The following is a 16573-nucleotide window of genomic DNA, read 5'->3' on the forward strand; positions in this document are numbered from 1 at the left end:
TTTCTCATAGAATTCTCATGGTTTTTTGTCGTCAATCACACACCTACCATCCGTGTAGGAACAATTTATTATATTTTATTTATTCCCTATATGTAGACATCACGTTGAAATATATACTACAATTTTAAAGATGCAGCACCAATAAACCTAACATAGAGAACAGTGATATCCTTAAGATCACTAAGTATTGTGTGTTTTTTTTTTAAATTCCTGCCGATTTCGCTGTTAGTGCGATTGTCAAATTAGATTGAAGGTCATGAATAAATCTTTTTTCAAAATAAACCGGGAGTGATCTCCCCTAAACTTTCTCGAATATTCTTATATAAAACAACAGGGGATGGGAACTCGGGCTATAAACATGATTTTTAATCCATTTTAAATACTTAAAGTTTTAAAAATAGAATAAAATCTCGTAGACAAAAGAATTACACACCAAGTGAACGTAAAATAAAAAAGTGCATAATAGTGCGCAATATTATTAGTACTTTAAAAATTTACATTAGTTTTTTGAGAAATCGGAAGTAGCGTAAATTACTACTTCCGGTCAACAGAAATTACTCAAAATTTAACAGAAGGTAGAAAATTAGATCTTTTACTCACATGTGAAATTTCATTTATCTATCTGAAATAGTACTCAAGTTATAGGCTTTTGAAAAATTCAAAGGAGAAAAAAAAACCACTTCCGGTTATCGGAAATCGCTCAAAAGTTGATACGGATCTACGATTTTGATAAAATACTTTAATATGAAATTTCATCAACCTAGCTGTAACGGTACTCAAGTAATCGTGTTTACACACAGACAGACACACAGACAGACACACAGACATACGGACAGAATTGCATAGCCTAGTTTTTCAGACTGGATTACGCATAAAACCTCTTAATTTTGATAAATCTGGATTGATAATTTTTGCCCGATTAAAATAAGTCCTCTATACTTCGGATATGATGAAGGACTGAGGTGTAATACGATGAAAATTGTTAAAATTTCAAGTGATTTTTGTGCACGATTACAATACTTTCTCTATAGGCCTACTTCGTATATACGAGAAAGTAAAAACACGATTTTGTTTGTGAAAGGGGAGATAATCCTAGGTAAATGTCAAACCGTGTTCATCGGATTGGATTAACCGCAATACATTAATTACGGCATGACATATAACTTTACTATAAAAATAAGGTGTTGTTTAGTTTATAAATTTGCACCACGCAGTTGAAGGAACTCAAGAACTCGAGAATGTGAATGCCTCAAGTCTAACACATGCAGTACAGTCATGTTGGTAGCGAGGTGTCCTCCATAAAGTAGCCTAACATTGTAGTATTACACGCTGTAGCTAATTACGGGTAGAATCTATGCAGCTCGTTACGTTAGAGTTAGAAACAGCTTTACTTTGTTTAGTTTTCTAGATAGAGGTAGGCATTGTCCAGGGAGTAGTTATAATTATTGTTGGAGGTTTTAGTTTTCGAAGAGAGTATTTGAGTAATTGACAGAGTTTAATTGTATTTTAACATGATGTGATTCATATGCAATACGATGTATTGCTGGTTTTCCTATTTGTAATGGTAATGGTATCATGAGGTGATTCAAGTCCAGTTTTAGGCTTCAATTTTTTAATTATATTTTCACACGTATAAGCTTACTGTTTTAAACATCGCATTGGTCATCGATCCTAAGGACAAGATCTTGAAATAAACATGAATTTATTTTCATAGGAGCATTTCTTCAAAACACAATATAATGAGGTAGCCAGTCCCCACCCCCCCCCCGAGTTTCTTCCAGGCATCTCTTCGGGGGGGGGGGGGGGGGGCTCACACCCCCCCCCCCCCCCCCCGACATTTTTTTACCGCCCCCCCCCCCCCCCCCCCCCGAACGAAATGAAATTTATATAATTTATATAGAAAATATATACTTTTAACAGTGTCCCCCGTCCCCCCCCCCCGAAGAAAGTCTACTGCCCCCCGAAAATTTATAGTGCCCTCCCAGAGAAAAAAGTCTGGAATAAACACTGGTCACCCCATGTAGTATGTAGGCAATTGACCTGGAACAGTATATAATTTTAACTAACTTGAACATCACAAATTGTGGTTTTATGTAATAATAAACAAACTAGTTAGATAAACAATTATTTTTTAAAAGTATTTCAAATTTTTTTTTATAGTAGTTGACTAATTTATCATTTTTTTTTGCAGATAAATGACTCAAACATGCATAAATCAAAATTTCATTTTGTCCTTCCCTTTTTGGTAAGTCGTAGAACTACCCTATAGGTCTAGAGTTTATGAGAGAATGTTGGCTGCTAGACAAACTGGTTAATTTTTATAAACTAATTAGCCTACTTTTTATTTATTTTAAGCCATTTAATATGTGTGGGCCTCCACATCAAGCCTTTGATTCACCTTCAGACTAGGACAGAAACAAACATTAAGAGAAAACAACATTTTATGAGCCTATATTAGGCCTATAATGAAAATTTAAAATATGCAAAAAAATGGTTAAATTTAGATAGGCCTCTATTTTTTCCAAAATTATTCTTTCAAAAGTCCTGTGTGTTCTTTCTTTCCTCCTCTCCTCCTCCCCCCCCCCCTCCCCTTGCCCCCCCCCCCCCCCCATTTTACTGGCAAATCTGTCCATGGTCAAAACGTGGATTAATTTTATATATATATATATATATATATATATATATATATATATATATATATATATATATATATATATATATTTATGAATGACATTTCTTGAACAGAGTATGAAGTCGATTCATCTCCACTCCTATGTGACTGGGGGCGTCAATATCACAGGGTTTGAGCTGTTCAAGGAAGGAAAAGTTTCCTATTTCAGGAAAGACAATATCAAACCTGTCAAGGTAGGCCTGTGTGTACAAATAGACAGCTGCATTAAAATTAAAGAGTGGGCCTATAGTGCTGTTGTGAAACAGAAATTTATCTAAGAATTCTTAAAGTTAAAGGTTATATTACAAGTGTTGAAAATGTTAGGTTAATATAGAGTTGTATAAGAGGTTTTTGTTGTAAAATCCATAGCTTGCTACTGCAATGAAATAAATTTTATAAAATGCTACTTTCTCACTTTTTAGTCTGTAAGTAATTTTATATTTAGTTTAGTTAAGTTTCATAGGCTTAATTATATCCAACCTGGACTTAATAAATGTTTAATATGTTGTGATGGTTTTATAGTTTGGGTAACTACTCATGTAAAGTAAGGTTTGTTTCAAGTTTTGTATAAAAAATATTGTGGGTGTGGGTTATTAACTCTGGTAATACCTTTTGTCACATTCTGTCAAACTCTACACCACTCAATTATCTTTCCCCTGATTAGTTCATTTGTTTAACCTTTTTTCTCTCATTATTTCCCCTTGTTTGTGGACAGATTTATGAGCAGCTCTCTGCCGACACCTTAAATCTACTGCTGCACAGTTTTGCTACACTACAGAGCCGCCAGGGTTCCATCTCAGTTTTTGCCGATGTTGTTGGTTGGCAAAACAGCCAGAACACTTGCTCTCCCCAGCTTGGTGGAAAGTGGAAATACGGATCTACTCTAGCTCAAGTCTTTCAGAATGTCAGATTTTACAACAACAAAAATATTTTAAAAACAAAAATAATTTTAAAACCATGTATAGCCAAGAACCCACCTTTGAACCACTGAAAACTTTAAAAAAAAAGTTTTGCTTCCCTTTTCAGACTAACATGACAGGAAGGAGTGGTATCATTCACTTTCAGCCCAATGGACAGAGGCGAGACTTCAGTGTTGATGTGCAAGAAGTGACTATGTACAGAGGCATCACCACTGTAAGTTATCTTGTGACTAGTTGTAACATTAATACAAGATTCTTTATTTGAAAAAAATGTTTAAAATGAGTTTACTAAATTTATATTTATTTATTTGAACTTGTGTTATTTGTTAAGTTAGGAACATGGGACTTTAAAGTTGGCTTTAGAGTTCATGGAGAAGAGCAAGTTTTAGACAAAGCAAATAGAACAATAGACAACAGAACAAGAATAGTCACCTCTGTTGAGGTACGTTCTAGAACAGCTGGTAATTTAGCCCATACAATTCTCTTAAGTAAAAAAAAATTGAATTTTATGTTTCACTAAATTTTAAATACATATTTTAATATTGGTTTCTTTAGGAAGAGCCTTATTTAATGCCTGCGACTGAGATCTTTGGTGGAATACCCTTAGTTGGACGCTTTAGATTTGTGGGATACTGTTCTGACCTGGCAGAGATGGTGTCACGTAATGTTGGATACGATTATCACATCCGATTTGTGCGTGACAAACAGTATGGGAAGAAGAGGGATGATGGAACATGGAATGGAGTAATAGGAGAGTTGATAAAACATGTTAGTTGTCGTTATTTTCAATTGAGGCTTATTGCGGCCAATGATAGAATGGTCTCGTATTTTATGTTATAGAAACTCATATAATCTTGCATAGAAACATTCAACTAAGTCTACACATCTTTAAAAAAAGTTGATTAGATTCTCTGACACCCTATTATTGAAGATATCTTAAGTTATTACAATTGTAATAATATTTATTATAAGCAGTTCAACTTACTTTCCATTTCTTCAAGGAAGCTGATATTGCCATAGCACCACTAACAATCACTTCTGATCGTGAAAAAGTTTTGGATTTTACTAAACCATTTATGAGTTTAGGAATTTCTTTAATGATAAAAAAGCCAGCAGACACAGACCCACACGTTTTCTCTTTTATGGCACCATTGTCACAAGAAATCTGGCTGTGCACGGTCAGCAGTTTTCTCTTCTGATTTAGATTTTTTTAATTTGCTATTCAATATCCACGATTTTTATAATTAAACTCTATTTGCAGAAATAAACAATAGTTCTTAACTGTTTTATAGTAATCTAATAATGGTAGTTATGGATTATTATTTGAAAATGGTATTGAAATCATTAAATTCTTTACATAACTTTTCTCACTCATTAATACAAATATTATTTGTTTCTTCTAGATATTTGCCTTTATTGGTGTTAGTGTTGTTTTGTTTCTGGTCAGTCGATTTAGTTCAGAAGAATGGCAAGTTGATGCTGACTCAAAATTGGAAAATGATTTCACCATTGGAAACAGTTTGTGGTTTTCACTTGGTGCCTTTATGCAACAAGGCTGTGATGTTTTGCCAAAGTAATTCTCAAATTATCTCAAGCTCAATTAGAAATCTTCAGACAAAAATGTTTAGAATGGTCATTAAGTTTAATATATTGGCTATTTATGCGGTTCATTGAGTCTAATTAGCCCCAGTTTAATTAGCCCCCAATGTTACTGTTAGCTTGTTTTGATAGTAGCCTTTAATAAATTTAATTCAATTTCCTATTTTTTTAAAAATTAGGTCAGTATCAGGTCGGATTGTTACAAGTGTCTGGTGGTTTTTTACACTGATCATCATCTCCTCATACACAGCCAACTTGGCAGCTTTCCTAACCACCATGAGGATGAGTGGGAGTATTAGATCAGCTGAGGATTTGGTCAAGCAAACTGAGATTAAATATGGACCCTATAAAAATGGAAGCACCTACATGTTTTTTAATGTAAAGCAATACTTTTTATGACATTGAAAACCCAATATTACTATACTATTCAATCACTCAAGTTTTGTTAATCTTATTTTTCAACTTATTTCTCTAAAGCAAACTACAGTTTCATTATATCAACGAATGTGGTCATTCATGAACTCACAGCAAGATGTATTTGTTAACAATAATGAAGAAGGCATAGAAAGAGTGCGCAAAAGTAATGGACAATATGTTTTCCTTATTGAGTCAACTCTTAATGAATATTATAATTCAAGGTAAATAATATTTAAATCTGTCAGTTTTAAAAAGGTAATTAGCAGCATAATTTATTTTATGCTTTACTGAAGGATTTTAATTTAAACATCAATTTAATGTCAAAAAGATTGAAAATTGAATAAACATCTATTTATTTCTATTTAACTATTCATAAACCTATAAAATTAAAACATTCATTACAATCTAAAACTATTATTTGTGTCAATCCATATGAACTTCATGAGCATAAGTAAATCATTATTCTTAGGAAGAAATTTAAAATTATATTTAATATAACTTGATTTAGTCCTACCTTCTTTTTTACTGATCAGCAAATATAATTTCATAGAATATTGAAGCTGTGGTTACGGTTGCTATTCTATTGTTTTAGATTACCTTGTGACACAATGAAGGCTGGGAACAACTTGGATTCTAAAGGCTATGGCATAGCAACCCCAATGGGCTCAGACATAAGGTGCCATGGTTTCATGTTATTTGTTTATTTGTATTCATGTTCTATTAGCTAAATAACAAGGGTTGCTTTTTAATGTACTTAGGTACTGAAAACAATTTTTTTTAAAATTCACTATTCACTATTTAGAAATAAAGTGTAATAAATATTTTTATCCATGAACAGTAACTGAAATAATTATTAAGGTAATTGTATTATTAACATTGATTTAAATCCATAAAAAGTTACTGAAATGATTATTTATATAATTTTATTATCAATATTTTATTTCAATTATTCTAGAGATAAGCTCACTCTAAGTATACTTCAGTTAAGAGAAGATGGAGTTCTTGATGAACTTAAAAAGAAATGGTGGATTGAAAAATCACAATGTCCATTAGAAACTGTATCAAAGGTAAATATTAAAATTTCTGACTCATGCGGACTGTAGGTTTACTCTTTCTCTTATTTTAGTTTGAAAGCATAAAGTATGTGTACATGTGATAACCTACAACTTGGTCTACTGTTCAAATTGTAGGCTACGTCTAGTTCTATATAACAATAACCACTCTGTCAACATAATGTCATGTGGGGAATGGAATACTGTCATACACAGTGTGGGAATAGGTGTAATTATATAGTCTAATTTATTTTTATAGTAGTTCATATTAAGGGTAGAGCTTCTTTCAGAAATCTTTGATACTTCTAGGATTAGAGGCGCAATTATAAAATGATTACATTTTATATTGTTACTATTTTCTTGTCATTCCTCCTCCATGCAAGGAGAGATGACTGATAAAAAACACTGATTTTATGATTTTTATCAAAAGAAGCAGAATGGTTTAGAAAACATGTAAAGATCAGCTAGTAACGTTTTACGTTTGATTACTTAAAAACGCGTAAATATATCTAGATGCTCATTTTTTTCTCATGGAATGTTTAACAGGACCCTGATGCATCTCTAACACTCTCCAAAGTGGCTGGAATCTTCTACATTTTGGTGGCTGGACTAGCTTTGTCTGTTATTTCTGTAATACTTGAATTTCTTTATAAAACTAAAGTGGATTCAAGAAAACAGAATGTATGTCAACTTGCTTCAAATTATAAAATATATTAAAACTAGATAATGATTGTTAGCAATATATTGTGTCAATACATCAATGAAGAATTAGTAGGTTAACTTAATATATAATAAAAATAAATATGGTGTTGTTATATAGTTATATCATATAAACAAACATTTGAATTAAGTTCATTCTTCAGATATAATGTAATCAATCATTATCCACAGATTTCATTTGGATCTGAAGCTAGATCAAAATTTCGCCTTTCTATAAGTGGTCATTCTGAAGATGACCCCAATGAACAAAGGACACCTTTAAAATCATCAACTTCAGTATGTACAAACTAATCATGCTATTAATGTCATTTTATACTGAAACGCGTAAGGACAATTTTAAAAATATATTATAAAAATGGCACCCCGTCAAAAGAGCGCACGATATAAGAGCGCCGACATAAGAGCGCACTAATTTCCCGACAAAAGAGCGCCGACATAAGAGCGCAAACTAAAAATCGAAAAACCATATTTAATAAATAAAAAAAGAAAATTAACTTAGATCAGAAGGCATCGTTTGATGTTAACTCTTTATTGTTTCATTAAAAAACTAATTGTTCAGTTTCTTTAACTAAAAAACTGGTACAATCAACGTGAAGTCCAATTATTCAAAACTCAATCTAATAACACATACAAAGATTTTAAATGTTAGGCCTAAAGTGAGAATATAAACTGAAATGAAATGTAACAAAATAAAAATAAGTTCCATTAGCATTTGCTCTGTCCTGTCTATATCTGTAGCCTTCGACCAATATAATAACCTTCCCTTTCTGTGATTCGATCTTGTCCATGTTACTTGGATTAGAAATATTGTCAAACTGCATTCATAACATATTAACCATAATATATAAATAAAGACGTGTTAACCATGTCCTATTCGTTTAGCGTACAACATGTGTTTTTTATATGACTGCGCTCTTATGTCGGCGCTCTTTTGTCGTGCGCTCTTTTGTCGTGCGCTCTTTTGACGGGTCACCTATAAAAATACAATAACTTAATAGTCAAGTGGAAAAATGTCATTAAAAAAAAATTTCTTATGTTTTTTGTTTCAGTTTGCCATGCCACAGGTTTCTCTTGATAGCAAGACATCTTTATATAAAACACAAACTCTAGTCTAGAAGCTTTCACCAGAAACACAAGGAAAGCTAGATGGTTGTGATAAGCTTTGAACTCAGTATTTTACTAATGTATGTTCTTATTTCTTTATGCATTTAACTTTAGTTTTTTAAATAATTGTAGTATTTCATATTAATTAAGTGTAAGTTTAACAATTATTTTTTAATTCTGAAAAAATTTACTTCTATTATCAATAGTATTTTCTTACTTTAACTGGTACATAATCTAGGGGACATAACTATGCAACTTTATTTGTATTTATGAATAAAAACATGCCCCTTCCCCAAAAGGTGAAAATTTAAAAAATGAAGCAATCCACAAAATGTGCAATGAATATAATGTGTTTTAGTTTCTAGTAAAGCATGTTAACATTTTTGCCATTAAAATTTAATTGCAAATTACTGCAAAGCTGTTAATAACAAGTTATGCATTTTTAAAAAATAAGCTATGTAATGGTCTATAATGAGAGTTTTTTTTTGGTTTCTTTCAGTCATTTGAGTAAGCCAACATCAGTTTATTATTAAACCTCAAATAAACTGGAAAAACTAAATTATTGCAGATGTTTCTTAAACAAAAGTAAATTTTATTATTAAGAGTGTTTTCAATAGAATGATATAGAAGAACAATGAATTAGAATGTGGAGAGAGGAACTATAGGCTTTTTGTCAAAGTTTAAATAAATACAATATTCAAGTCATGCTGTTTCCAGATAACTAACATTACACTACGAAAGAAAATATCTGAAGATTTTCTTTTAACTGGTTTCTATGGCGCAGGGAAAAAACTAGTTGGAGACAAATACTGGTATCTAAAATATATTATTCACACTCAAACTCACTTTTATTCTATTAAACAAAGTGCTATAATTATATGAAGTTTTCAGTGAAATATGACTTTATTGTATCGGTTAGAACATTGTTTAAGGTATCTCTTTAATAAAACTATTTTTCTGCACTTGTTTTAATATTTCTGCTTTTTATTGTTGCATTTTGCATTATGATGCAGTTTTACTATGGTTGCATTATGTTAAGTGCACTATTCTGTGCATATTTCATGTGTATATTTAAATTAATTTCTCAATTTAAATTTGTAATTTCTTCAGTTTTTTTTAAATTAGAGTACATTATTTACAAAATGAACTGATGAAAATATCAAGATAAACACTCATTTATTAGATAAAGTTACAGGAAATAATTGATTTAACAACATTTTTTTTTTTAAATACACGAACAGCTGTCATGGTCAGCGTATTTTACTAACAGCTGCCATGGTCAGTGTATTTTAAGCTGCCGTGGTCAGTGTATTTTACTAACAGCTGCCATGGTCAGTGTATTTTAAGCTGTCATGGTCAGTGTATTTTACTAACACAATTTACTAATTGGATTACATTCACAGAAATAACACTGTGACATACAATAACTACAACTGTTTACAAATAAGACCTATTTAAAACAATACACCATTACCAAAAGTTGCTTAGATTTACTTTACACTGTGATCTTTCAGACACCCATGTTCACCATTTTAGAGAACAGCCTAAATTAACCTGATGTTTCATTTCCTCATTATGTTCATCATGTTCATCTTTACAATGCTAAATCAATATTTTTTTTTCTGTATAACGTCTGTCAGGTAGGCATACAATCATTTATGAGAGATTTCATTATCCCCCCCACAGCGATTGTAGATTCCCAAGTTCATTAGCAGTTTGGTAATTAATTCATTTAATTAAAAATAAGTTTTTATTTTATTTATTTTTTGTATTTTAACTTCCACATGTGATTACTTTGTTAAAAGCATTACATCAATTGGTACATTGTAGAGCCTTAGAGACCTAATTTTTTTTTTATAAACTCAAGTCTATTGTACATTGTACTGAGACTTGACTTGTATATTTTGTACAATCTGGAATTTATAGAGATGTTTAAAGTCACTGCATTGACATGCCAAGATAAAATATGGTTTACATTGTGTTATCAGCTAAAGAAAAAATAATTCAGCAAAGTTTTCACTGATGGTATTCAGCTTTGTGGATGTATGTAGAGAATGTAGCAAGCTCTGAAGGATAGTGTTTATCTTGACGTGGGTCATGAAACAGTCATGAAGTTTGGTGAAGATTGGGTCAACATTTTGTTACCTTATGTGGGTGAAGAGGTTAGTAATTAGAGGTTATTTAAGTAAAAATTTAAAAAATCGTGGGGGACGGAGTGGTCTAGCGAGAGCTAACCTGTTAGTCTCGAGTTCGAATCCGGGTTCAAGTCAGTAGACCGTCCCTGAGTCCACCCAACTCTGATGGGTACCTAAATCACGTTAGGGTAAGGAAAGGCGGCTGGGCATAGTGCTGACCACACTATTTCTTCATATGCTGAGGTCACAGAAACATGTGAACTCTACTTCACTTGCCATATAGACCGTCAGGTTTGAAAAGGGAACTTCGCTTGTTTTTTTACAAAAAACTTATAGAGCTATGCTAGAGTTTTGTAATGCTATTGTAGATTGTGATGGGGGGGGGGGCGCTGGCTTTATGTGTGAAGTGATGAACGGAAGGAATAAAGCTAAATAAAAAGGTTTCTTATAAAGAGATGTTTAAACATTTTTCTAAATAAGAATACACGGATAGTCAGTAAACGTTACAAAAACATCGATAATATGTATATAGTTTAATACTGCCATGATAATTCACCTTTCCTTGAATTATAATACCGAAATTAATATTTTTTATACTCAGTGCTGTTTAATTGTTTTGTGTGTCCCGTTAAGTGTTTCCATTTTTTGCATTTTCAATAATCACACAATGTCCAATTTTTCCTGCACTTTCTTGTGTTCTAAAGATAATAATGTTAGATTCTTGTTATTCATAGTATAAGAGCTATGAAATTTGTTGCTAACATTTGTCATGTCTTGGGGAAAATTGATTGAAGTTATTCAACATATAGATGTCAGTTTTTCTTAAGCTTTATGAATAAACAAAATAATGAAAATATTGAGGTTTATTTTACAGTGTGTATTTTTTTTTTTAAAATAAGGCCTACATATCTCTATACGTCGAAAAAAAAAATAACTTGAATAGTTTGCGGTAAACTCACACTGGCGAGGAGAAAGAGAGAAAGATATATATATATATATATATATATATATATATATATATATATATATATATATATATAGAGGGCAGAGTTTCTTCCAGGCATCTCTTCGGGGGGGGGGGGAGGGCGAAAAAAGTCTACCGCCCCCCCCCCCTCCCCGAACGAATTGAAATTTATATAGAAAATATATACTTTTAACAGTGTCCTTAACAGTGTCCCGCCCCCCCCCCCCCCCATCCCGATAATTTCAAGTGCCCCCCTGGAGAAAAAAAGTCTGGAAGGAACACTGAGAGAGATATAGAGAGGGGGTGGGGAGGGAGCGAGAGAAAAGAATAGTCGTGAGAGAAGACGTCAGGTTAAGTTTTATGAATAAATAAAATAATGAACATATTGAGGTTTATTTTAGAGTGTGTATTTTAAAAACATAAGGCCTACATATCACTATACGTCGAAAACAACTTGAATAGTTCGCGGCATATCCGTCATTTTTTGGGCTCCACTTGTAGACCTAAACTTTTCACTGACATGTAGGGTGCGCCAATTTGTAACGAAACAGCTGACTAATGTCTGACATGTAGGATGTGATGCTGTTTGGAAACAGCTGATTAATGTCTGACATGTAGGCTGTGATGCTGTTTGTAACGAAACAGCTGATTAATGTCTGACATGTAGGATGTGATGCTGTTTGTAACGAAACAGCTGACTAATGTCTGACATGTAGGCTGTGATGCTGTTTGTAACGAAACAGCTGGCTAATGTCTGACATGTAGGATGTGATGCTGTTTGTAACGAAACAGCTGAGTGATGTTTTTATAGCTTGGGGTGACACTTCCCCTTCACAAACCAACCACTATTTTATTGCGCTATTTTTGTGTCCTAAATAAATTCGTTTTAGATTAGCGAGAATACGTTTCAGAAAAAAACAACACGTGAAATGTCAGATTAAATGAGTGCGCACACCAGACCGACGCCGTGCAACAACTGCCGAGAAGTGACAGTCAGACATGGAAGGGCACAGCGCTGATTGTACGGGTATTTCGCGACAACCTGCTCACACGGTTAAAGCCAGTGAAAATGTGTTCAAATCTTCGGGAAATAAAGCGCAAGAAATCGATTGTCAAACAACTCATACGTGTCTAACTAGGCTAGGAATCAAAGGTCAGTGTAGTCAATAGATCACTGAAAACATAAGTTTAGAACCAAGCTAAACACTTTTATAATTAGACATTTTTACTTTCTCGTATACGAAGTATAGAGAAAGTCTTGTAATCGTGCAAAAATAAATAAATCGAGATGATTGCAAATCTCGACGTTTTACACATCCCTGAGTCGGAAAAACATAGTTTTGCAATCTTGTCCGTATGTCTGTGTGTATATGTATGTGTGTGTATGTGTGAACACGATAACCTGAGTGCCGTTACAGCTAGGTTGATTAAATTTCATATACAAGTATTATATCAAATTTGTAGTTCTGTATCAGCTTTTTAGCGATTTCCGGTAACCGGAAAGCGGCACTTATGCTACTTTGAAATTTTCACCTTAAGTACTGTTTCAGATAGATAAATGTAATTTCTCATGCAAGTAAAAGAACTAATTCTCTGCCATCTGTCAAATTTTGAGCAATTTCTCTTTGACCGGAAGTAGTAATTTACACTATTTCCGATTTCTCAAAAAACGCATGCACATTTATTGAGTACTAATAATATTCCGCACTATTATACACATTTCATTTGGCGTTCACTTGGTGTGCGATTCTTTTTTGTACGAGATTCTATTCTGTTTCAAAAAGTTTAAGCAATTAGAAATGGATTAAAAATCATGTCTATATCCCGAGTTGCCTTCCCCCGTAGTGTTATATAAGAATATTCGAGAAAGTTTAGGGGAGATCACTCCCGGTTTATTGGAACAATAACAAATAATTTTACACGTTTTTAAATAAGGTTTTTAGATGATCCAGTCTATTATGATACAACTGCTTTAACCCAGCCCACCCCTCCCCGACGTTAAACCGTTTCCATAGACCATCACAATTACATGACCACCCCCCCTCCCAACTCTAACCCATACACACACCCATGACCATACACACGCTACACTACAAATCAGTACCACCAAATTTATGATGTTGTTGGGGTTTAGTTAAGTTTATGATGTTGTTGGGGCTAGCTAAATTTATGATGTTGTTGAGGCTAGCTAAATTTATGATGTTGTTGGGGTTTAGTTAAGTTTATGATGCTGTTGCGCTAGCTAAATTTATGATGTTGTTGGGGTTTAGTTTAGTTTATGATGTTGTTGCGGCTAGTTAAATTTATGATGTTGTTGCGGCTAGTTAAATTTATGATGTTGTTGCGGCTAGTTAAATTTATGATGTTGTTGGGGTTTAGTTAAGTTTATGATGCTGTTGCGCTAGCTAAATTTATGATGTTGTTGCGGCTAGTTAAATTTATGATGTTGTTGGGGTTTAGTTAAGTTTATGATGTTGTTGCTGTTAGTTAAATTTATGATGTTGTTGGGGTTTAGTTAAGTTTATGATGCTGTTGCTCTAGCTAAATTTATGACGTTGTTGGGGTTTAGTTAAGTTTATGATGTTGTTGGGTTTAGTTAAGTTTATGATGCTGTTGCGGCTAGTTAAATGTATGATGTTGTTGCGGCTAGTTAAATTTATGATGTTGTTGGGGTTTAGTTAAGTTTATGATGTTGTTGGGGCTAGCTAAATTTATGATGTTGGGGCTAGCTAAATTTATGATGTTTTTGGGGCTAGTTAAATTTATGATGTTGTTGGGGTTTAGTTAATTTTATGATGTTGTTGGGGCTAGCTAAATTTATGATGTTGTTGAGGCTAGTTAAATTTATGATGTTGTTGCGGCTAGTTAAATTTATGATGTTGTTGGGGTTTAGTTAAGTTTATGATGCTGTTGCGCTAGCTAAATTTATGATGTTGTTGCGGCTAGTTAAATTTATGATGTTGTTGGGGTTTAGTTAAGTTTATGATGTTGTTGCTGTTAGTTAAATTTATGATGTTGTTGGGGTTTAGTTAAGTTTATGATGCTGTTGCGCTAGCTAAATTTATGACGTTGTTGGGGTTTTGTTCAGTTTATGATGTTGTTGGGTTTAGTTAAGTTTATGATGCTGTTGCGGCTAGTTAAATGTATGATGTTGTTGCGGCTAGTTAAATTTATGATGTTGTTGGGGTTTAGTTAAGTTTATGATGTTGTTGCGGCTAGTTAAATGTATAATGTTGTTGCGGCTAGTTAAATTTATGATGTTGTTGGGGTTTAGTTAAGTTTATGATGTTGTTGCGGCTAGTTAAATTTATGATGTTGTTGCGGCTAGCTAAGTTTATGATATTGTTGGGGTTTAGTTAAGTTTATGATGTTCTTGGGGCTAGTTAAATTTATGATGTTGTTGCGGCTAGTTAAATTTATGATGTTGTTGGGTTTAGTTAAGTTTATGATGTTGTTGGGGTTAAGTTAAGTTTATGATGTTTTTGGGGTTAGTTAAATTTATGATGTTGTTGGGGTTTAGTTAAGTTTATGATGTTGCTGCGGCTAGTTAAATTTATGATGTTGTTGGGGTTTAGTTAAGTTTATGATGTTGTTGCGGCTAGTTAAATGTATGATGTTGTTGGGGTTTAGTTAAGTTTATGATGTTCTTGGGGCTAGTTAAATTTATGATGTTGTTGCGGCTAGTTAAATTTATGATTTGTTGGGTTTAGTTAAGTTTATGATGTTGTTGGGGCTAGTTAAATGTATGATGTTGTTGGGGTTTAGTTAAGTTTATGATGTTCTTGGGGCTAGTTAAATTTATGATGTTGTTGCGACTAGTTAAATTTATGATGTTGTTGGGTTTAGTTAAGTTTATGATGTTGTTGGGGTTTAGTTAAGTTTATGATGTTGTTGCGGCTAGTTAAATTTATGATGTTGTTGGGTTTAGTTAAGTTTATGATGTTGTTGCGGCTAGTTAAATTTATGATGTTGTTGGGGTTTAGTTAAGTTTATGATGTTGTTGGGGTTTAGTTAAGTTTATGATGCTGTTGCGCTAGCTAAATTTATGATGTTGTTGGGGTTTAGTTAAGTTTATGATGTTGTTGGGTTTAGTTAAGTTTATGATGTTGTTGCGGCTAGCTAAATTTATGATGTTGTTGCGGCTAGTTAAATTTATGATGTTGTTGCGGCTAGTTAAATTTATGATGTTGTTGCGGCTAGTTAAATTTATGATGTTGTTGCGGCTAGTTAAATTTATGATGTTGTTCGGGGTTTAGTTAAGTTTATGATGTTGTTGGGGTTTAGTTAAATTTATGATGTTATAGGGGCTAGTTAAGTTTATGATGTTGTTGGGGTTTAGTTAAGTTTATGATGTTGTTGGGGTTTAGTTAAATTTATGATGTTATAGGGGCTAGTTAAGTTTATGATGTTGTTGGGGTTTAGTTAAGTTTATGATGTTGTTGGAGCTAGCGATTTGGCAATGTGTATTGTAGAAAAAAAATGCTACAAACACGAGTTTTAAAATCGGTGTACCCGGTGTTCAGTAAACACCTATCTGTAGGTGGGTTAAGATAACGCCTATCTGTAGGTGGGTTAAGATAACGCCTATCTGTAGGTGGGTTAAGATAACGCCTATCTGTAGGAGGGTTAAGATAACGCCTATCTGTAGGCACTCAGATTGTTTTAACCACATCGGTGACGTCTTCTCTCACCACTATTTTTCTCGCTCTCCCCGCCAGTGTGGGTATATTCCATGCACTGTTGCTGTTCCGCATCCAGAAAAAAAACCTACTCACCCTCTCTCGCGCGCTGGTACGTGGAAGGTGCCCAGCCACAACGCGAACTGAATGTAAATGCCAGGAAAACAAGCCAGGAGTGGGGGAGGGGGGGATTGTGTGGGATTGTGGGGATTCTTTGCTTTTACGCGTTTTTACGCCAGTCGTAGTCTACAACTGATGTTGAAATAAATTATGGATGTGTTGTAGAAAATCTAAACTTGAATTCCAAAAATT

General features: G+C 33.2%; 2 protein-coding genes across 5 annotated transcripts in view; both read left to right on the plus strand.

Annotated features, from left to right (window-relative positions):
* Positions 1–11400, plus strand: part of LOC131950959 (glutamate receptor) — a 42809-nt gene extending 31409 nt beyond the window's left edge. For both annotated transcript variants that reach the window (XM_059313187.1, XM_059313188.1), the window contains 15 exons: positions 2192–2245; positions 2746–2865; positions 3387–3575; positions 3698–3805; positions 3923–4033; positions 4147–4359; positions 4593–4769; positions 4995–5164; positions 5370–5568; positions 5668–5828; positions 6200–6283; positions 6563–6674; positions 7206–7340; positions 7551–7655; positions 8429–11400. In XM_059313187.1, coding sequence (XP_059169170.1) covers positions 2192–2245; positions 2746–2865; positions 3387–3575; positions 3698–3805; positions 3923–4033; positions 4147–4359; positions 4593–4769; positions 4995–5164; positions 5370–5568; positions 5668–5828; positions 6200–6283; positions 6563–6674; positions 7206–7340; positions 7551–7655; positions 8429–8494 — 2004 coding nt within the window. In that variant the 3' untranslated portion in view covers positions 8495–11400. The remainder of the gene's footprint in view (positions 1–2191; positions 2246–2745; positions 2866–3386; positions 3576–3697; positions 3806–3922; positions 4034–4146; positions 4360–4592; positions 4770–4994; positions 5165–5369; positions 5569–5667; positions 5829–6199; positions 6284–6562; positions 6675–7205; positions 7341–7550; positions 7656–8428) is intronic.
* Positions 11401–16496: 5096 nt separating this feature from the next.
* LOC131950958 (uncharacterized) overlaps positions 16497–16573 on the plus strand; it is a 16348-nt gene continuing 16271 nt past the window's right edge. For all 3 annotated transcript variants that reach the window (XM_059313185.1, XM_059313184.1, XM_059313186.1), the window contains exon 1: positions 16497–16573. This exon is cut by the window's right edge. The gene's annotated coding sequence lies outside the window, so the exon portion shown is untranslated.

This window comes from Physella acuta, unplaced genomic scaffold, assembly GCF_028476545.2.
Source record: "Physella acuta isolate Inbredline_101_S28 unplaced genomic scaffold, ASM2847654v3 ptg000792l, whole genome shotgun sequence".
In the NCBI taxonomy this organism is placed as follows: domain Eukaryota; kingdom Metazoa; phylum Mollusca; class Gastropoda; family Physidae; genus Physella; species Physella acuta.